The sequence below is a fragment of the Ambystoma mexicanum genome, chromosome 4p (assembly GCF_040938575.1).
Source record: "Ambystoma mexicanum isolate Mex_15411 chromosome 4p, UKY_AmexF1_1, whole genome shotgun sequence".
NCBI classification, from domain to species: Eukaryota; Metazoa; Chordata; class Amphibia; order Caudata; family Ambystomatidae; genus Ambystoma; species Ambystoma mexicanum.
The window spans coordinates 903,213,121-903,235,965 of NC_090927.1; the positions used below are offsets into that span (position 1 = coordinate 903,213,121).

General features: G+C 45.7%; 1 protein-coding gene across 3 annotated transcripts in view; it reads left to right on the forward strand.

Annotated features, from left to right (window-relative positions):
* MDN1 (midasin AAA ATPase 1) overlaps positions 1–22,845 on the forward strand; it is a 2,688,524-nt gene that overhangs the window by 121,406 nt on the left and 2,544,273 nt on the right. For all 3 annotated transcript variants that reach the window (XM_069606482.1, XM_069606484.1, XM_069606483.1), the window contains exons 8-9: positions 3,614–3,717; positions 17,742–17,856. In XM_069606482.1, the coding sequence (XP_069462583.1) occupies positions 3,614–3,717; positions 17,742–17,856 (219 nt within the window). The remainder of the gene's footprint in view (positions 1–3,613; positions 3,718–17,741; positions 17,857–22,845) is intronic.

Genomic DNA, 22,845 nt, shown 5'->3' on the forward strand with positions numbered 1-22,845 from the left:
TGTTTTAGAAGCACAGAAGACGACAGAATATCACTGGTCAGATTCTCGTCAATTGCCAGGTCCAACACTTTTCAGACTCTATTCACGTCTCTGGAGGTCCAGTAGGATGCCCACAAAGTTCAGCAAGATTTGGAATTCGGAAGACTGTTACCGCACAATGGCTTGAGGTCCCAGGGTATTGGGGTATTGCAGCCCTGCAAGGTTACAGCACAACGTAGGATAGCTCAAAATGCAGGTCTTATTGAGAGTAGTGGGTCTCGGTAGGCTCTGGGTTACTGTTGAGTTACAAGGTAGATTGGAAGGAAGGGTGACGGTAGGCTTCGGTTACACAGCAGGCTCACTGGTGGCTGGAAATCGTCTCGGCTGCACATTTTTCATCTTCCTCTTTGGTACCAGTGGTCTCTTTAGCTTCCAGGATCGGACTAATATGCAGGAACCCAGCCAATCAAACAGCCATTCAACAGTCAAACTTGGGTGGTTGGGACAGCCAGCCTCCCGTTTGAACTGGATTCTCACACTGCAGCTGGAAGACAAAAGGACTGCAGAATTTTGGACTCCTCCCTCGCTTCCGGGCTTCAGACACTCTGGAGCCTGGGCGGGGAGTCCACAAGACTCCCGCCAGAGGTAAAAATCCCAAAAAGGAATTTCCTGCCATGGATGTCGGGGAAAGGAACAAGAAAGGACACATGCTAAAATGACACAAAAATAGAGGCAATGTTTCTTAAATGAGCACCCATGGGTGCCTTTACTGGGGCTGTGCAAACAGCCAACAGTAAAGGTGCAACAGATTAATAAAACGGTTCACTGCCACCAGCCATTAAAATTAAGTTTACCCTTGTAACATATGTTAAATTTAAAATGTGGGGATGTTCAGTATCTCCCCAGTGCTCCACATAAGGTGGGGGTGCTGGTCTCTTAACAAAATGTAATGGGGTACCAAAGATCCTTTCTACCCTTGGGAACTGTAGTTCTCACACGGTTAGCCAGAGAAAGTTGAAGGGGATCCCCTAGGGCAACCCAACAATAGGCACTTATTGCCAACAAGTTATCAGAGGTTAACTTTTAAAAGACACTATGGAGAGTCTTAGAAATGACAAGCATAAAAAGATTAGAAGCTTCTGGGGGTGTGGGAAAAGGTTCACCCTCAGAGGTACAAGGAACAAAAATATCCACCAGTAAAAGCTAAATGTTCTGGGGTTGACACAGGTGAGGAAGAGTTATCATTACTATGAAAATCTTACCTTACAGGTATATAAAGAAAATAGAAATTTTTAAGATGTACAGCAATGTTTCCGTAATTACGAAAGTGTTTGACTAGTTGGGAGTTTGGTTTTCGGAAAATTGGAAGGGCACAGCACATATACATGAACAAAGAAATAAGATGTGCCAGGCACTTGGGGAGCGGCAGGAGGGTATTGCTTAATGCAATATTGCCTGGGGAAACTGCTTGACCTGATAGTGAAAGTGTATAATGCACAAACAAGGGCAGCGACCAGTTATGGGGCTTTGCTCTGGGGGTACGAACATGCTTCTTCATTACACACTATAGACAATAAATTCTTTAGCAGAATATTGGGTTTGCTGTGCTCGACCCCGACCTTTGCGTTGCATGACGAGCTTGGAGCAAACTATGTGGCAGATGAATGGTAGCAGGCTCCATTATTACACTGGCTCAGCATTTGGGCAATCCCTAGAACATTTGTCACCTAAGAAATTCTTCGAGCTCTAAGGTGTGGTGATGTTTTGGAGAAAGATTCCCAGGATGAATTTCTTTCTCTTTGCACGACTGTTAAATGCCCCAAACCTTTTTCAATAAACTAATCTGTTGAGCCAGGGGGAGAGGCATGCCTATAAAAGGAATGCTTGCATTCAAAGCAAGGAGAGGCGTAAATTAACTGGGCTTTCACTGGTTTGAAATCGAAAAAAATGCCATTTTGACCAAAGTATATTGTCTGCAATTCTACCTGACCCACAGTAATAATACAATAGTGTAACCATAGCGCGATGTGATCTGCTGCGAGCCAACAAAGCGCGTTGGCAGGGTTTTGTGCAGGACTCTGAATGCCCATGCTGTAACTCAGCAGTTGTTGTTCCTGTATTTCGTTCTGCTCTGCCCGCACTATAGGGCACTGAGAAGGCAAACCATTCTTCCGATATTGAAACCAGAGAAATGTTCTCAATGTCAGCCCGCACTAACCTTTTTATTAAGGGCAGAGCCGCTTTTTGTTGCTTGGGCATTTCTAGATTATTTAAGGAGGGCCTGGAGTGCTAGGAAAAGTTGCTTTGGGAATGTTGTTCCCACTGATTATATGAATGAGAATGTCTTGGTGAGTGTGGAGTTTATAACCCTTATTACCTATGCATTATTTATTGTATCAATTGATTTTAATGTTGACTTCTTGCTGCTGTTTTATTGTGTATAATGTTTAATAGATTTTATCCAAATAAACATTTTGATGATCTGTTGAATTGACAATTAACTATCTTGGAGACTGAGTATCCAGAGGATCCTTTTGTTGTTCTTATTCTTAAGACTTTGAATCCACTCTGAACTGACTTTCTTGTATATTTGGGGATTGGACATTGGTCTGAAAAGTTTCTCTAGAAAGTTAATCTCTGCTGCTGTGATTTAACAACCTTTTTCCTTCCTAAATATCTTATGTGATTTTGCTAAATACAATGAATGTAGGTCTTTGTCCTAACACAGTCGTACAGATAATACGAAAGAACTGTCATTGGTGTCAAAACTCCCTAACAATTGTACCGTGAGCAACTATCATTGAAGCAATGGCCTTTGAAAATTATTAAGTATTCCTGTGTGTGTTGGTTAATTGAACTAAGTATTTATCCACCTTCCTTGTGTAAATATCATGTGTATTTTAATATAACATTTTGTGTGTACGTGTTTCTTTGGACTATTGCGCTTACTGGGTTCAGTGTACTTTACCCGCAGCTCACATCTTCCTGCTGTGTTAAGTCTGACTGCTCTGTCACGCTACCAAGGTTCCTTGAATAGTACAGACTTATAGTAAGAGTTGGAGACCTATATGCAAAGGGATAGTTTTATGAAGTCTTAACTCCAATGGAATTTCAGAAAACTCCCCTAGCGGCCATCTTGCCTGGTTTTGGCTAGACTTCAGTGGCTTTCCTGTTGACAATAGGTTGGCCTCCCAAAATCCACCCCAGGGTTGATTTTGGAAATCCATTTCAAAACCTATGCAAATCATGGCATACAGAAAGATTGAGACACAAACGGGGGTGGGGAATGCAATGTTACCCTTGCATATATCCACTGTAAGGCGGTGTGTGATATAATAAAATACTGAAAAGCATGGAGGGGGAAACGGTCCCTCTGCACTAGTAGCATTAAGCGCCCACCAGTGCGCCAAAATAAATGAAATGAGCAGGTAAATTAAATTTAAAAGGCCTTACTTACAAACCACCCTGCCTTACTCCACCTTTCTCAGTGGGCTTACAATGAGTGCAATTTTCAGTCTTACTAAAATTGTCATGCCTTTTTTTTTAATTTGCATTGCTTTTATTTTATTTGCTTGCAGGCTGCTTGCCTTATGTCATTAGGATGTTTTTTATTGACCTTTCACTTCTGTTCTAGATCTCAGTGCTGATCCCACTTTTGGAAAATGGGGAGCTGCTGATTCCGGGTCGTGGTGATTGTTTTAAAGTATCTCCAGGATTCCAGTTTTTTGCAACCAGGAGGTAATCATTGGGAAAAAATCCAATGTGGGTAGTGTAGAACGTTTCTGGATTATTTAAATGTTATGCCATTGCCTCTGAAGTGATAAGAATGTGGGCATCCCTGTATTGGGCAAGCCTGATGAATGTTGGCTCCTACAGCCTTGCGACTCCCACTATAATTTCAATGACCGTAAGGCAGTTTCATGTCATAGTTAACACCTCACTTTTCATCACATGCACTTGTTTTTGCAATGTCCTTTTTTTAAAAAGAAATGTTATTTTAGTTGGAGGCATTAGTCACCCAAGTCATCAAATGTGTAATTGTTAATCAGTGCTGCTTTTACCACTGAAATAAAACTTAGAACATTTTCAGTGATAAAATAACAAATAGTCCATTATGCATGCTAAAGGTTTAGCGTTGCCAGGTCATGCATAATGTAGCTCCAAATCTTGGTACTCATTGGCCAGAACTGCCCATCTCAATTTTCAGAATAGATTGGAATGCAGGAATCCTTTATAACATAGTTGATAACATATTTGCTTGTTATTTTGCTAAACCAAGGTGCATTTAGGCTCCCCGCCCACCACCCTCTGTAAATCCTGGGTAGTTGTCAATTCTTTCAAGACTAGGTTACAGTAGCTGGAAGATTTAATCGGGAACCTGTGTATCTTGGAGCCGGCATATTCATAGCTGTGTTGGGGCAAGTCCTCAATCTGTACCTCCTATTGAGAGGCACAGTTTTTCTTTTCCTTTCACTGAATTTTTTTTTTTAGCCCCTTTCCCAGATGAGTGGAAATACTGTGTTCATCCAGGACGTGTTGGTCATGTTCCCTTAGAAGAACCCTTGGCCCTGAGGGGTTTGTGTTTCCCCCAAGAGAGTGTCCTATGCAAATCTCCTTGTAAGGGTAACTGTGCTTAACTGGACGGTAGCAGGAAATGAAGTGGGATTCTGCCCGTTGACTACAGAGGGGTTTAGAGCTATCCTGTGATAAATATCCAGAGTGTATTTTTGCATCTGAACCTTGTCTTTGTGCAAAGGGAAATGATGGAGCATATATGCTTAACTTTTACCTTCCTTGTAAAATAAGTGATTGGGTTGGCTCTGAAAATTTGGAAGGTTGCATTCTCCAGATAAGATAAACACAAAGAAACTAATTCAAACAGATTTTAGTTTTCTTTTTTTATTGTATTGCGGTATTGGTTAATACAAAAACCTTTTTGCCATACATATCAAACACAATTCGACAATATAGCACAAACATCAAAAATGCATATAAGTGTGCAATTGTAGAATGTATTTCCATTTGTCAATTAGGACATATATTGCTCCTCAGAGAATTTTTTTTTAATTTTTTTTTATAGTTTACAGTATTCACTACTGGATTTAACCAATAATTGAACAAGAAAAGGTTTGGCTTCTGATGAAATATATCGCAGCTTTGTGTGGCAGTTATAAGACAGAATTTGCATCATTACTACACACTTGGTAGTTCAATTAACATTTTACAGAGGGCTATCATTAAGCTGAGACCTTGTAAAAAAATCAATTACATAAGAATTCTAAAAATAAAATTGAAATTTAATGTATAAAAAAATCTAGACTTTTTTTTTTGCATAATGAACATTGTGTCCTCTCAGTGCGTGTATTTATAATTAATTAAAAAGTACCTTTTTGACAAGCTACCCAACCTCTTCACCTTCGGTTCATACTCTCAGACCCATGATTTCTAGAATATGTATCGGGTTGAAACAAAATCTTCATTCTACTACTGTGAAGTCAAAATTCTAGACTGTACTTTGGAAGATTCCCTTGTAATGGATGGAGGTTGGCATATTCCTTAAGAAGATGGTATGGTTCAACTAATATTTCATTAGAACTCCAGTCCTATTCAAATGTTATTTACTAATGACCGGCTAATCAAAAATGTTTGTAGCGTCAATTTCTTAAAATAGTTTGGGCTTGTTTGAAAAATGTTTCACTCTCCGGTACCCCCTTTACTCAGAATAAGATGTGTAATGTCTTGGAATATGGAGTTGTCTGGAGGTGGTAAAACATTTTTGCCACCATCTTTAGCTTCTGCCATATTACCATAACTTTTAGGAGACTAGTACAAACTCCATCCTTGTAAGTGCGACACGGAAAGGTGTAGGCAAGACTGAAGCATTTTTCCAAATAAAGCCTTCTAATTTCCACAAAGCGGCACCATTCTTAAGATCGCTTGACTCAAGGCCATAGTTGGAGAAAGAATTAGTTTTGTTTGGTAGAATTTTATGGCTGCCAAATATGAAATTCTGCAAGCTTTTTTTAATTGGGCCTTGTTAGGGAGATTGTCAGTTTTATGCTTAATCCTCTCTCCTAGTGAGACCCCAGCACTTTTTGCTGGGCTTCTAGACCCTTTGCCTTGTTCTCCTGTATGAGTGGAGCCTTTTTCCCCATCATTCATTCTTATATGCTATAACCATGGGAACTCTGTTCTTTAGGTTTTGCCTATTTTCATGGTCTCACTTTCCTCAATTCTCTTAAAGGCATCTGTGTTACACTTTTGCAGCACACTGCACCCTCTGTGCAGTGTTGCTGGGAACCCTTTGGGTTCTACTTTTTCGATATTAATTTTCCTTAAGAACTAGTGTTCTTGGGGGGGAAAGAGGGGTACCTTGTATCCCTCCAAAAACTGTAACAGTGAGATTAGCACACTCCATCTCTGGTCCTGTGGCTTTTTGGTAACAGACAACCCTATAGCTATGGCTGGTGTCAGTGGACGCGTCCTACCAACGTTTGTGCTATTTTCTACTGCAGCCTGTATTCCCCAGTCCTGGTTATGCGCTAAAGGGTCACCTAACATGCTGGCTCCTTTCTTTGTTTTGCCATTTCTTGTGTGGTTGTCCTTTGTTAGCCCTTCTTCCATTCTGTGAGGGGGAGATCTGAATGTGTTGGCGGGAACCCTTTTTGTAGCCCACCGTGGCTCCAGTGTGTCTGTGAGGACAGGAAGTTTGGGAGGAGCCTGAAACTCCCCTGTCCTTTGTCTGCTGATGTACCTGAATGGAACCAGTTCCTACTCAGGGGTTGGTTGTCCTGATTTGACAGCCACCTGCCCCTTTCTGTAAACTGCATGGAGAGTTTGCAGAGGAGTGAATGGGAAATACACATATATGGTGAGGGTCCTGAGGCAGAAGGAAAGTCGACAACTGGAATAGAAGATCTGAAGCTGAATGACCAGAGACGTCCGCAGACCTTTCTAGTAACCGTGAAGCAACCACTGCGGTCCTTACAGTTTTATTACCAACATAAGAGTTCTGAAGAGGACTCCTTCCCTTTGGCTGGTGGGACCAGCCAGCCCTCATATTAACTGCAGATTGAGCCATCTTCTGGGGTACTGTGACATTCCAAGACTGCAAACCGCAAATACCAGGGGACCTTCGACACATTTGCAGTGCAAAATCTGTGCGTTCATGAACCCTCTGTGAAATTTGGTGAGTGCCAGTTGGACCTCCAGAGGTACGATCGCCCTCCTCGAAGTTCCCTCACCAGAGTGCAGGACTGCAGAATCGAGACGTGATGACTGGGCGGTAACCGTTCACTGTGTGCTTGTAAAAAGGCACCGAAACCGCAGGCTGACGTGGTAGACTGAAGAATTCCTTGCTGAGGGTCCTTTCTTATGACTGCTGCTCCAACAGCTCTTCCAGAGTTCTTTCCACTAAAAGCATCCTGCTTGAAAGTAATCTGGAATTTAGCCTTTTCTGCTGTTACGTGACTTTCAACCCTCTTCAACTGACTTTGAAGAACTCTTAACTAGTTGGGGAATTGGCTGTTAAAATATTAGAATCATTGAAAAGTATTACAAAGTAGTATATTGCTGTTGTTGAATACCCCTTTTCCTCACAACAGACATTGCCTGAGTGACTATACAAATGAACGGGACTGTCATTTAACTGTGCTCATTGCTGTTGGAAGCCACTACTGTTGAAGCAGTCACCTGAAAAAGTGTTGCTTATGTTTTCTATTTGTGTTGGTTTGTCTACTGGTATTTACTTACTGTTGCCCTGTTTATATAACATAAATGTACTTTGTACTATAACTACAAGTGAGTTTCTTTCAGCTAATGTATTTACTTGGTTCATTGTTATTACCTACAACTCACATCCTCCTCATAAAATAAGCCTGGCTGCTCTGCCATTCTACCAAACCTTTGGTTTGTACAGACGTGTATTAAGAGTTGGGGCCTGTATACCAAGAGATAGTTTTATAAAGTCTAACCTGTTGGAAGTCTTTAGGAAAACTCTCTGAATGGTGGGTATATAAAGGCTTGAAAAAAAGCTTTCATGTGAAAGTATAATTACCCCTTTGTTTTAAGTGTCATATGCCACAGCGCCACCCAGTAGCAATCACTGGACGTTCACAGGCACAAGTGGAATGCATTGAGAGTATGCACATTGGCTCAAATGCGATGTCTTTTGCACCAGAAATTTGTTTGGGGTGGGGGGGGGTATATGGAAACCTCAATGCAGTGATTTTAGAATATTAACTTAATGGGAAATTCACCAAATTTGGCATGTTTGGATGCAGCTAGTCCCCTTTGTCCTAAATAAAACTGAACAGTTTACTTATTATGTATACAGTGATGCGCAGCCTTAACTACAGTGCTCCTAGCATGATATTATAATATGAAGATTGCTCATTGTTATGCAAGATTGTCATCTTTATGATAAATCTTCCTGACATGTCAACCCCAAAACCTCTTGCTTGGACGTGACAATCGTTTTACCTAATCCCTAGGTGAGTGGGAATCCCCACCCCCCACCTAGTATTTTACTCTTTTTATGGGTGATCTTTTTATGTCTCCATTGTTTGACTGGAGTTATTTTCCTATAACTTTGGACTGACTCCAATGTACTATGGCAGCACAAAGCATTTTAAATGCAGCGGCTTCCTTTTAATTCTCTTATTATCTCTTGGGTGAAATACTGTTCCCAAGAAGTAAAGTGGCATGCACATCCCTCCTTATGGGGAGTGCTGGGGGGAGATAATGTATCCCCTTTCTTACTTGCATGAACATTTTTGTACAATTGCAAGTTTACTTGAATGGCTGGTGACAGTGGTCTTAACTTGGTGCCTTTTTAGTCTCATTACTCACAGGCAGTTAAATCGGCCTCAGTAATGCAAAGAAGGCCCACTATTCTGCCAGAATGGTGGGCTCCTTTTCCACCATTTCTAAGTATCCTTGTTTCTGAGGTCTTCCCCTGCCATTCTAGGCGGGAATGACGTTTGTGGAAGTTTTGTCTTCGGCGGGAATCATTCCCTGCAGAGGCTCCAGAGTGTCTGAGAATGCAGGAAGTGAGGGAGGAGTCCAAAACTCTTCAGCCCTTTGTCTTTCACCTTTCCTGAAAGGAACCAGGTCCCAATGAGGGAGGGGGTTGGGCAGGTTGTCCTGATTGCACAGCCAGACCGCTCCTTTCTGTAAACTGCAGGGAGAGTTTGTAGATGTTGTGCTGTAGTTTCTGAAAAGTAGTCAGAACCTGGAAGCTGCTGACAAGTGGACCACTGGATCTGAATCGAAGATGAAGAAAATATGTCTGTAGCAATTTCCAGCGACCGGTGAGCTTGATGTTCCCACTCTTTTTTCAAACGACCCGCAAGTCCCGAATGGGACTCCTACCCAGAGGCTGGTGAGACCCACTAGTCTAAAGGCCTGCATTTTGAGCCATCCCACGACGTGCTGCGACCTTGCTGTGCTGTAAACTGCCAATTCCATGGGACCTCGAGCCCCAGTACAGTGCATGGTCTTCCGAAGTCCGAACCTCGTTGAAACATTGGTGGATTCCTGCTGAATCTCCAGAGACACGATTCGAATCCTTGAAGTCCCCCTCACCAGAGTTCAGGACGAGTTTAGTGAAGAGAATCCAACCAGTGATATTAGTTCTTAATCTGGCTGCTGTAAAAAGGTGCCAAATCCACAGAGCCGCGAGCATCTGTTTAGAAACCTTTGCTGGAATCCTCCTCCGACTGCTGCTGCAAGTTCCCTTGCAGTGTGAGTTCTTTGGTCTCAAGAGCAAGAATCCAGGGACCAGGTACTGTGCTGCTGCACCCACTCGGCTTTTATTTTCTCCCAAGGTACTGTGGGCTTGGGTAATACCTTAAATCTTGTGTGCATCCTGTGAGGCTGAGTGGGTGATGCGTGTGGTTGGGAGTTTGCCCATACCACTTGCCCAGCCCTAATGCTGGAACACCTATATGGAGCCTTCTCCGAAGTACCTGGAAACTAACTCTGAAGCTAATACTTGTTAAAGAAGATATCCTCTGGAACGTTCACTTTCCTGCAACTGAAGCCAATCTTGTCCTGCCTACAGCTAGTAGCTGGACTAGGGTCCCTCTTCTGCCTCAGAGAAAACTCATGCCACAGACTAGGGAAGGACTTTATAAGAAAGATTCCGCTTTGAAAGTGTAACCAGTGTGAAGTACTTACTTGCTGAATAAGTTAGTGTGGCGACGATCTTTGAACGAATTTAAAAAGTGACTAAGTGTATGCTTCCCTTTGAGTTGCATTCTGCCCCTCTAAAAATGTATGTGCGTTGCTTTACTAGCTGAATGGTGTCCCCCCCCCCCCCTTCTGAAAAGTATTTTATTCCCTTTTTTCCAAAGTTGTTTTATTGAAATCTCGATGGACCATACACAGCATAACAATCACATGAGTAAAATAACATTGGTATAGCATCGTAATCTCGTTTTCAATTTCATAACACCCCCTGCCCCAAATACAACTGGAAGAGTAAAAAAAAAAAAATTTAACCACACTAATAGGTTAAATGTTCTTGCAGTAGAAACGAGCCCTTGGCCAGCGATCAGTAAGGCTGTGTCGACGCAGTCTATGCACAGAAGGTTAGGGCGCAATAGGACCAGCCAGTGCCGATCTTGTAGCCCCCAGGTAGGTTCAGGGAGAGGTGCTTCATAAGTTGGGGCCGGAAAAACATTATTTTCTTTTGTCCTGGATGAAATCCATGAAGGGGGCCCAGGTCCAGGAACATTTAGATACTGGATCTAAGGTGAGTGCAGTTAATTTCTCCAGTGCTAATATTTACCATACCTTCACCCACCAGTATTAGGTACATGGGCCTTCAGAAATGTCCACACCCAGGCCAGGTTTATCCTTATGGCCATCAGTAAATGAGATATGAGCTTCAGGAATGTGCAATCTTTGGGAGAATTTCCAAATAGCAAGCAGCCTGTAATGTCTGATTCTGGAGCGGTTCTCCAGCCAATACATTTGCATGACTGGGCAGTGCGACCACATGTGTGGTGTGCCCCAATTGAGTCCCCCAATTGCCCAGTCATGCCAACACTGGTCTGAGTAATCTGAATTGCATGCAATTTATGTGGGGTCATGTACCATCTGAAGCAAATCTTGAGGGCACCTTCAATAGCAGTACATCAGGGATTTTATTGAACCCTAGCCCATATCCTGCATCAGGATTCCTCTGAGATCCATTTTCAACTCCCTTTACACCGGTGCTATATATGGGAGCTTTTCTTCCCGAGAGGCGTTTTCCAACCAGCGGTAGCAGGTTGTGATGTTTCCTGATTTCTGCCCCTCCAAAACGTCAATCCCTGTAGGGGGGCGACAACAGGCCTGCTTAACATTGTTGTGGGAGACCCAGTGTCGTATTTGGGCATAGTGAAACTGTTCTAATTCGGCCATTTTTAATCTTTCTTTACATTCTGTGAATGTGAGGGTGATAGTCTCTATAAAAGTCCCTGTGCAAACACCCTTTTAGCCATACCTGGTGAAAAAGGTGGTTTACCGAGAACTGGGGAAAGTGGGCCCAGCACCGCCCGAACCCCCCTCTCTGGGCGCAAGCCTTATCCCAGTGTTGTAATGTGGCGCAAGTAGATATGAGGGGTTGTTGATGCTGGTGTCTAGCTTTCCTAGGAAGGAAAGGAAGATGGGCCCAATCAGCAGTGTTCACAGGTTTTCTCTAGATCTTAACATTTCAGAGCCTTTTCATCCAGAGCCAGTATCAGGGAGATCTGTGCCACCCATGGGACCTCCAGTCCGCCTATGTCCTGGACCGAATGAGAAGCCTATGAGAAATTCTGCAGGATTTGTGGTGCCATATAAATTGATACACCACCTTTTGCAGATTAGGCCGCTCTCTCGGATGCAAATTGGGAGGGCCTGGAAAACATAAATTATCCATGTATGTCCCACCTTTGTAGCATCTCTTTGGCTCCCTTCCACAGTGCACGAATGTTGGCTTTTAAGAGGGAATTGTATTGTGATGTAATCCAAACTCCCAGGTATGTGATTTCCTTGTCATCCCAGCGGGAAGGGAAGGACCCCTTTAGGGTGTTCACTACATCTGGCGAAGCTGTGCTAGAGAGCCCTACAGATTTCCCGTGATTCATTGTAAACCCGGACACTGTAAAGACTGGAGGGGGGTATCTGTACTCCTGCCCTCTATATTCCAGAGCAGAAGCACTGAGCACCCCAGCCATGATTCTCTATTTTATAAACGTGGATGCGCAATCAAGGCCTAGCTCTTAGGAGGTGATGCAGACTGGTTCTTAAGTACAGTGTAGTCCCCAAGCCCCCACAAAAGAATGTCCACACACTGTTATTGTTAACCCAGTTCTTTATATAAATAAGGTTTAGGATATATATATATATATATATAGTGCTCAGGCAATACTATAAGGATAAATGTACAATGTCTGTGGTACCACAATTACTCTTTGACTCCATTTAAAATGCACCAACTGCTGACGGTTTCAAATGGCATACAAATCAATAGCAAAAGGTATCAACCATAGACTTGGGAGGAAAACAAGTTGGTCAAACAATTGGCAGAAAACTGGGCTTCTACCACCAGGCACAGTTCTGTGTGAGTATCCCCCCACCTGGGTAACCTGTAAATTAAGATACATTGATAAGCCTAGTCCATGTATTGTTTAGAAGAGTCTTATTTCCTTCTACAAATGTTCTACTACTCCACTGTACCTGGTTAAGCAGAGTTCGATGTCGGTTTGACGGATCCTTCTTGAGTGAACTCCCTTTAAGGCAGGAGCCACTGATCGTCGAGATCCCTAGAAGAAAATGGTGAACAATGGCGTTGACGGTGCTCTACGATCGGTCGTGTACGTCCTGCGAAAATGAGGCATGCAGTGCACCACGACGACGATAGTTTGTTGCTGCAAAGAGTCATGGTAGAACAGGTATTTAAACCTTTTGAGAAATCTAAAGGGATTTCTCTGGCACTGAAGGTGCTGTTTGTCAACATGCAAGAAGCAGATGCTTATGGAGTTTGTCAGACTCCAAAACAGTGATAACACAAGATCCAAATCGGGTAAAAACCCATGCGACAGTGAGAAAAAGCTCTCACTCACTCCAGGGTGAAAATTAAAAAGTTATAAGTCCAGCAAAAGAGCTGGGGGTCTTGAAGGTTGAGGGTAATTGGCACAGAACTGAGAATTCTCCCTAAAACAGGGTTAGTTTGTGGCGGGTCCACTCACAAGGTGGCCTTGTATGCAGACGAGGTGTTATACTTCTTACAAGATAAGTTGTCCTCCTTACCGGCATTGATGGAGCTACTGGGTCAGTTTGCCTTGGTGTCTCTGATGCTGGAAATGCATTGGCAGGACAGGGCCTGGAACAACAAGAGCTTGGCTCCCCGGAATTCCACCGGCTTGCTCTTTCGGGCTGCTGCCATGATAGCTTCTTTCTGCTGGAAATAATGCACCCTAGATTAAGAAGCTGCTGAGCCGAGGTATAAGATGCAGTGCATTCTATCCAGTGTGATATCCGCGGAATCCGGGAGGTATAACTGGGTGTTGGGAAAATGTCAGACTTAGTCGGCCAGCTCCTGATCAGGTATGTGTCGCGGGACCCCATGAAGCCGGATATTATTCCAGTATGATCAGTTTACTAGGTCCTCCTTGTTTGGCCCAGATTAGGTCCAGCTGTTCCTCAACACGCACCACTCTATTCGCCAGTTCAACATGGTCGTGGGCTTGGTGGCATACTTTATCTCCCACGTCTCTAACCTGGGAGTCTTATCTAGACATGTGGGAGTTTAGCCCGGCTATCAAACGACTTTGTCACTGCTTCCTTGGTGGATTTAATTTCAGGCATGATATCTTGCCTCAACGTGAACATGTCCATGAGGTCCTGCTTCGTGAAGGTGGGGGATCTACAGGGGCCATTGTGGCGGCAGGGGGGTTGGGGGGGGGGGGGGAAAGGAGAGTGGACCACTACTGACTGCCTGTGCCTGCTTACCCTTGCCGTCCTGCATGACCAAGAGTCTGAATGTCACCCGCCTTTGCTCTCTTTCCAGCTTTGGACATCTCGGGTAAGGCCGAGCTCAGATAATCTCTGCGTTACTGTCTGGGTTTAAAGTGGGGAAGGAGAGCCAGTTTACTATAGTCAGAGCGCTGGCCCGCAGGCAGACGCCCACCAGCTCCCAAGAAGCAAGACACTACCTCCTCTCAGTGCAGCAGCAATTTCAGAAGCCCCCATGTACCCACTCCCCACACTCCTGCCAGCTTGCAAGAGCAAGGCAGGGGGATGGAGCACCTGGTTGGCCCCACATTCAGGAGGTCCCAGGTGGTTCAGGGGTCTCGGGCAAGGATGTGAGACAGTCAGACAGGTGGTGGTGAAGATGGACCTCAGACCGCCCAACAAGCTCTGCAGGGGAGATTGGGGGTGGTGTGGGGGGATACTCCTGGGTTGGAAGATGTGTAGGTCCAATTTCAGATGTCACACAGGGCCTTGGTCTTCAATGAGTAGTGGCCACACTCCCAAAGCAGACCCACACGGGCTGATGGCAAGTCTTTGTGGCACCAGTTGTGCTAGCAGTGCCTTATACACAGTTAATGCAGGGACCAAAGGGTGTCAAGTGCATGTCTCTCCCCCGAGCCCCAATCTGTGTGGAGGGCTCCTGAAATTGATGATCCTCTTGAGGGAGCCCTGCAGGCTTGTCAGTGTACTGGGCTGCAATGCCCCACCTGGAGACCGCTATCGCGGCCAGCCGCCCCAGCCAAAGCTCTGCACAAATGGTCGGCCGGCCTGTACGAATTGGAAGAGCTTGTCACTGTCCCCGTCCACCGCAGTGGAGAGGGCGCTCGGATCTACAACGCAGGGAGTGGAAGTGTCAAGTTTAACAAGGGATGAAGGGTTTCAACCCCCTCTCCTAAACCACAGAAGCCGAATAGATCGACCCTCCCACTGTGGTTGGCATGGGCGTCTGAATTGAAATACACAGATAACCACGTGGCAGCCAGTGGGGGGGGGAAGACTGAGTTAGGGAAAGGGAGTGGAATGACTAAGGAAAGATAGGGAACAAACAACATGCATCTCAATACAATTACTTAATCCTAACCAAGAAATAACCTAGACTTTCCTCCTTGATAATCCTTGTCTTTCTTGTCTCCTGAGCGGAGTTTTTTAGGGTTCTTAATTACCCTATACCATATCCATAATTATGACTGTTAGTGTAACATGTAGCAAACACATAGCAGACGAGAGCGATACAAACTGCATGACGCGTACAAGGGAAGCCCCCTTCATGAAGTCAACATACACATGGCCCCATGGTCTGACATAGAACATGAGCAAACAAAAGCAACATAACCCAAGATATCCTTTCAGGATCGAAATGAACAGTCTTGCCCTTTATCTCTTAGTAGAAGGGTCTCTGCGATAAGTATTGCCTCATACTGCCCATAGAGATTAAACTAACCCCAACCTGGGGACTGGCTAGTAACTCATTCAAGTCTTTAAAGTATCAAGTAAAACACAATTCTTGTCAACATTAATGAAACATGTATCCGTGTACTTATCTTCGAGTCCGGGTGCCTCACAAGTACACCCGGACGTTCTGGTATGTTGCCGTGAGACACCGCTGCCCCGTGGAGCAGCTGCCGCGTATGGAAGTGAAGGCAGCAGTCTGGAAGGGAGGAGATTTCACCGCTGCGGCCCGGGAGCTATGGGGAGGTCTTATGTGAAGTTTGCGTTGCCTCCCGAGATGAACAGCAAGGCTACACCTGCTCGGACAGATACTCTCCCTCACTGCCGTGGTTGACAGAAGCCTCCGTCCGCTTTCATAGACCTAAATCACTCGCCATCCTGCGTTCCTCACACACGCCGTCGTGGCCGCCCGTGCTGCACAACATTAATTATCAGCCCCTGTGCACGGGCGGTCAACGGCTAAATACTCCATTAATGAACTCCAGCTGTCTCCTGGCGCGAATACGTGAACTACCATTGCGCCTCTAAGCATGCTGGGAATCGTAGTTTTAGTCTCATTTCTTACAATATTGTCGCCTAGGCTTGCCCCAGACCCTATTCCTGACAGGAAGGGTCTGTCAGGCATTCCTCCAGCCAGCCTCTTATGGGGCCCGTAAGTGGTGTCACCTGCTCTGGACGGACAAGTTATCGGCCACAGGCGGTAGTAACTTAGTTCTTCTTATGGGCTGCCCTGGGCTATCATCCGCCTGTAGCCTCCCACTGTGCCACAACCAGTTGATCGGCTCCGTTTCTGTTTCGGCTGAGGAGACGAGAAAGGCCACTATGATCTCGGCAGGGTTCCCTACAAGCCGCTACTTTCGCCCAGGGCAGACGGGTCTCTGCGCACCTATGGTCTTGAGGGTCTCAAAACGAAACATGGTGGGCTCTAGCTTTTAGCATGCAGTCTGGAAGTGCTACATTGCTAAAAATGATTCTAAAGTAGTCTGCATTGGGTGATTTCTGGGTGCCTCGAGATGGATTCTACAGCAGGCACATCTTCATCCGTTGCTGCCTGGCCATGCCCCTGCATTTTTGTTTACTTTACTGAATTGGTGTAGGTGGTCACCAATAGGTTCTACCTACCTTGAAATACATTCTTAAAGTATACCATTGGGTTTTGCTTTTCCTGCTCTACTTTATATTGGGCTAAAAACAGTCTTAGTTAATACTAGTCTTTGAGTTGTCTAGTCCCTCTTAAAAGTATATAGGCATCACCTGCTCTTCTAAACTCTTAACCCTGGGTTATGTTTCCCTGAATTGCTTTGGTGCTATTTTAAAATAGTTGGTGAGTGTTCATACTTCACATGGAGTAGCTTAAGGCCCCTCCAGAAAGTATATGCGTTACTTTACTAGCTCTGAACGGTGTCCTTAATACTGGTGGTGTAATTGTATCCATTCAAGAAAGACACATGTTACAAGTTTATCTTGCAACAAGGTTGGTTTAAGTGATTTCTAGGAGTGTCGCTGCATGACTAATGGGGTTTACTACCCTTGAATTTCTGATTGTATTCTAAAAGTATATCTAAGCTAGTCTTGTTAACCAAGAATGGTACATTACTATCCTGAATGTATAAACTTAGGTTGGACTCACCTTGACTTGCTTCATGCTCCTCTAAATAAGGTTGCAACTTAGTTTGCATACCATGGGTATTGAGTTGTTTTTTATGATTGTGTTTATATGTTAAAGAAAGTACTTAACAAGATTTATCTTGGTATACTTGTATTAAAATAAACCCTTTCTTTTTACGATGTCTGTGGACCATATGTATGCTACAATTTATTTGTACCAAGCTACAGCCAAGCTCTGTCCTAAAATGACCCTGGCTGCTCTGTTTTCACTACCAAATGTTCAGGTGGTACAGCCTTATACTAAGAGTGGATGTGTGTACTTCCTCCAAAGTGTGCTTTTATGAAGCCCTTAGTTGGATTTAAGAAAAACTGTCTAAACACCCTTGGTGGTGGTACTTGCTGTATGCATGTTTTGTTGGTTCAGGTGATGAAAAGGCACATTGAGGTTGTTTTATTCGATTTGTTCCCTGGAATATGTCGGTAGTGGCTCATACAACCAAGGTGGTGGTGACTTGAGTTAAGCAATACTCGCATGTGTTCATTTGCCTCTGTAGTAACAGGAGCCCTTTCTTTGAAAGGGAGTGTATCTCTGGAATGGATATGTTGTGTTTTAGAACTTAGCTTTATCTGTACATTGATTTTACACTTAAGAGCAACACATGATTGGTGCCTGGTTTATTTGCTACCTTCTTTCTTTTCAGATTGCTTAGCAGTGGCAGCGGCTGGTACCGGCAGCAAAACAGTCATGCACCCTTGCTTGACAAGTTTTGGACCAAAATACAACTGGTTAACATGAGCAGAGGAGAATTGAAAGAGGTAAATTTGCAATGGCGATACAGGCAGGATTTGTGCTGCATTCTTTCCTACTGAGTTTTGTATAAGCCAATTCACTGATTGAATTATTCCTGTGCATACCCTTGTTAGGAAAGATTTCTCTTTACAGCACCTTTCCTTCCATTTCTATGGATCCCCCCCAAAGTTTTTGCTTTTATTTTTGTATATGTTCTACACTGGCTTTTGCTCCTCTGTCATGGGGAAACTGTCATGTCCGTCAGGCTGTCAGTCCTGGGAAATGTTTTCCCCTTTAGTCTTGTTACTTAATACTTTTGCTAACTTTTTATCACTTTAGTTAGCTTATCATTGTACAATGCATCTTAATGGGGTAAATTTTTTGTTTTAGACCAACACGCAGAGGATTTTTGGTTACTGTAGGTGTGTTAAAGGGACAAGCTGGTGGCAGCAGTTGCTTTTTGCTACTTTTGCTGCCTTTCGTTTTTAGCCTTACTGCATTTACCATGTTTGGCTACTAACTGTGGCTAGTGTTCAAATATGGCCGTGCCACAAGGTTTTTTGCTTTTCCTTTGGCCATCTTGTGTTTTACCCTTCTTCCTGACCTCTGAGGCCAGAAAAAATCCTTATATGGACTTCCAGTGCCTGGGAAAGCAGAGGCTTTTGGCGGTCTACTGGAGGGCTATGTGCGTTTGCTGCCAGGAAGTGGGCGGGGGCTGTCTGGCCCAATTCCACAAACTGGTGTCCATGTCTCTGTGGTATGTGTTAAAACAGTTTTTCTGAAGTCTTACTAAGGGCTTAGTAAAACCATTCAACTGGCGCAGTTCAAGACTCCACTCTTGGTATAAGGCTGTACCACTGGACTTCACGATAGCTTTGACAGCAGCCAGGCTTATTTTAGGAGGGAGAGAGGGCTGTAGAATAAGTACAAATGAAATTGTAATGAAAATGGTCCAAGGAAACGCTGAAACGCAATGTATTGTAACAATAAATGCTTTATTTAAATACAAGTAGGTCCAGATTAATCTTGGGTGAAATGAGTACTATCACATTATATATAACTATAATTCTAAAAACATAACACTATGCTTGAAGGATCACAGCCCAAAGCATATAAAGCTACACAGGAATTGCAAGAGACTTAAGGTCAGTAAATAGCACAGAAGATGATTTTGCAGCAGGAGAACTTCAGGATCTGCAGCCAAAACCCTGGTCATTGGATTCCTTGTGGTGACTGAAAGCAGGACATTGGAAGGGACTTTGCAGCAGGGATCAACAGGGAAGGCTCTAGGCTAGGTTTTCCTAGCGCTGGATGGGGCTCTCTAGATTTGGTGCTGTTTGAGGCACACACAAGAAGACAAAATGTTGCTGGTTGGATTCTAATCGTTTGCAAGGACCAGCACTTTGTTGAGATCCAGCAGGATGCCCACAAAGGTTCAGCGTGATTTGGAAGTCCCAGGGTATTGGGGTGTTGAAGCCCCGCAAGTTTGCAGCACAGCATGGGATGGCTCAGAATGCAAGTTTTCTTGAGTCTATTGGGGTGTCACCAGGCTCTGGGTCAGGGGCCGTTTTCGGAGTACCCAGGTCGATTGGATGGAAGGGCTATCGCAGGCTTCGGTTACACTGCAGGCTGTCCGGTCGCTGGCAATTATGTCATCCGCAAATGCATCTTCCTCTTCATTTTTGGTTCCAGTGACCGACTACCACTTAAGCTTCCAGGTTCGGACTTTATGCAGGAATCCAGCCAATCAAACAGCCTTGCAGCATTCCAACTTGGGAGGTGGGCAATCCTTTCAGAACAGCCAGCCTTCTTTTTTGAACTGGAATCTCGCACTCGGGTTGGAAGATCTCGCACTCAGGCTGGAAGACTAAGGGCTGCAGAGTTTGACTCCTCCCTCGTGTCCTACCTTCCCAGACCCTCTGGTGCCTGGGCATGGAGTCCACAGGACTCTCGCCGAAGATAATCGCACAAAGGGATTTCCCGCCCTGGATGTAAGGGGAAGGAACAAGAAAGGACAGGGTTCACTACAGTTGTCAGAGGATAACTTTTAAAGACACTATGGAGAGTCTTAAAAATGACAGCAATAAAAATAGTATAAGATTCTGTGAGTGTGGGGAAAGGTTGAGAGAGAGAGACAACCACTGCACCGACTCTGGAGAGATCCTGAAAGAAACCGATGTAGCCAAGACTTGCGGGTCTTTCAGCTTCACACAAGGGGTGGGTGTGGTGGGGGGCATCCTCAGCGTGTGCAACAAGGCTGTACCTCTGTAAAATGTAGTGGTCCCAGCATCAAGGGGACCCGAGATTGGAGGCGGAGTCTGACCGTGTAAAGTGAATCCCTTAGCATTACCGTTGTCTGAAAATACTTACCTGCGTCCTGTCCTGAGACACCCTGCATCAAGTTTGTTGGCATTTTTCAACTGGAAGTCCTTGCACCAGCATTCGTCGCCGACTGGAGAAGTGCTCGCACCTGCAGACCCTGGAGATCAAGGCCTTAGGCTGACGGGGAAATGTGACCTCAGACCCTCTTAAGCATACAAGCCAAGTCCTGTGAAGAATCGGCGTACAGTGGGTAAGTTGTAGCGATACTTACCTGAACACCTAACTCCCTTTAAAGGTTTTGGTAACTTATAAACTTTTGCTGAGGGACTGGAAAGTTCTTTTACAGGGTCTTCACCCGATGGGCTATGGCCTAGTAGCGGCATCATGTCAGAGGGGGTGCCTTTTTACGCAGTTCTTACGGCAGATTCACTGCGGTTGAAACTCCTATCGGGCCTCGGCCTGAGGAACAGGCTAGGCCCCATGATCCACACAAGAGACCTGGACTGGGCGTGGGACAGTGAGCTGAGTAACACGACGCAGGCATGTGGAAGGCAGCAAAAAAAAGGCTGCCACGCCAGAAAATCCAGAAACCCAGCCAACGCCGCTCCAGGGAAAGCAGGTGGAGGACTGTGTGTCGAGGTGGGACTGGTGTCAACCAGGTATGTGGCCTACAGCTTACCCTTCCTTCACTCATGGCAGGATACCGCTGCCTCCATATGGGCAGGGCACGCAACGGCACCAGCAGCTGCCCTCTACCCCGTCAATATCGCCTACCACAAATCTAGCCTGCGAGGACAGGTTCTTGAAAAGTTCCTCGGGCTCATGAAATCTCCCCAGATGGGGTTCATACTCGAGGACGCCATCAGGGACTTGCTGCCTCCAATGGCCCCGGTGCTGCAGGCCACAGTACAGGCTCCCCCGCTCACTGTTCAGCCCCAGCAGCCTGCTCTGGCCCCCCAACCGACTGTGCAGGCAGTTCCGTTGCAGCCTCCGGCTCCGTTCTCCGCACCTCAGCTATTCGTTCCTAGCATCCCCGCACTCCGGTGCCGGACCCTCCAGGTGGATACAGATGAGGAGGACCCTGACACGACGTCTTCAGCCAAGTCCTTCCACGAATGTCTGGCAGGGCTGGCAGAGTACTTGGGCCTTCCTCAACCTGAGGTCGAGCAACCATCAGATGGGGGTCCTCGCAGAAGTCCTCACGCTACATCCCGTTGCCTGTTGCCAGAACTGGGATCCCGATGCAGAAGGACGTAGTTGTCTTGGCCAAGAAGGGTTGGCTCAAGCCCTGCTCAGCCCAGCCGGTAAATAAACGCCTGGATGCCAAGTACAGGCAGATGGATGGGGATACACTCTTGCTATCGGCCTATCCTCAGCCATGCTCCTCGGTGATTGCTGCGGCATCGGCCTCATCCTCCCCGGTGCTGCTAGGCAAGGAGAAGATCTTGGAGGCGTATGGGAAAACGCTGTAGTCCAATGCGTCCTTGCTCCGGCGTCAAGCCAACGCGGATGCCATGCTGGCAGCCGTTGCGGATTTCCTCCCAGAGCTTCCGGCGCAGTGCCATTCACGATTCAAGGCGGGATTGGCGGAGGCCAAGATTGTGGGGCATTACATTATGGAGTCCTCCGTGGCCCACATTGACAACTCCTGTCTGTGCCATCTGTATTTCCACGGGCATGAGAAGAACGGCCAGCCTGGCTCTGTGCTACGAAATTCAACCCGGATGTCCAGGAACACATACTAGATCTTCTGTCCGAAGGGGGTGACTTCTCCACTCCAACGGACGAGGAGCTGGATAAAAAGAAAAACGGCTCTCAAACAGGCAAGTCTTTACCCATCCTTAGAAAGACCACAACCCAAACCGTACTCCCAGTCACAGCAGCGCTTTGAGAAGGGGCATATGTACGGAGGGTTCTGCGGCTTCCAAGAGTGGAGTTCCAGGCTGCCTGACCGTTCGTTGTCCCAGCATCCGCGCAAACAACAAAAATGGGGGGGTGGGGGTTCGCAAGGGCTTTTTCCTATCTCCCTCCACCGCCAGCCTCAGAGGCAAAGAAGGCATGACACACCCCTCCGGGTCCACGTGTCTCCAGTGACGGGCAGGCTTGCTCTCATGCACATTTCTGGCACCAGATCCTCTCCGTAGTCTCCATGGTGTACTGCCTCCCCATCATAGCCTCTCCTCACACAGGTTGGGACAGCAACTCTTCTGGCGGAACTCCGGTCGCTCGTCAAGAGCCAGGCAGTGGAGGAAGTCCCAGCCTTCCAGCTAGGGTTGGGCTTTTACTCCAGGATTTTCGCCATTCAGAAGAATCAGGCAGGCCTGAGAGTTGTGCTTGACCTTTCCACCCTCCACCTCTCCCTACCTCTACAAAGATTCAAGATGGTTATGCCAGCTTTGATAGCAGAGACATTGGGCATGGGAGACTAGATGTGCTCTCTGGATCTGAAGGACGCGTTACGACAAGTCCCGATCTGGCAGCCTCATGTCCCTTTCAACGATTTCGGATCATTGGCTACCATTTCCAATACAAGGTGCTTCCTTTCGGCCTCAACTCGGCCCACAGGGTCTTAACAGGCTGATGAACACAATGGCGGCTCTCCTCAGGTCGCAGGGCCACCACACCTACCTGTACCGTGACGACTGGCTTGTCGGGGTGACATCTCCAGAAGCAGTGCACCATATATTCCATGC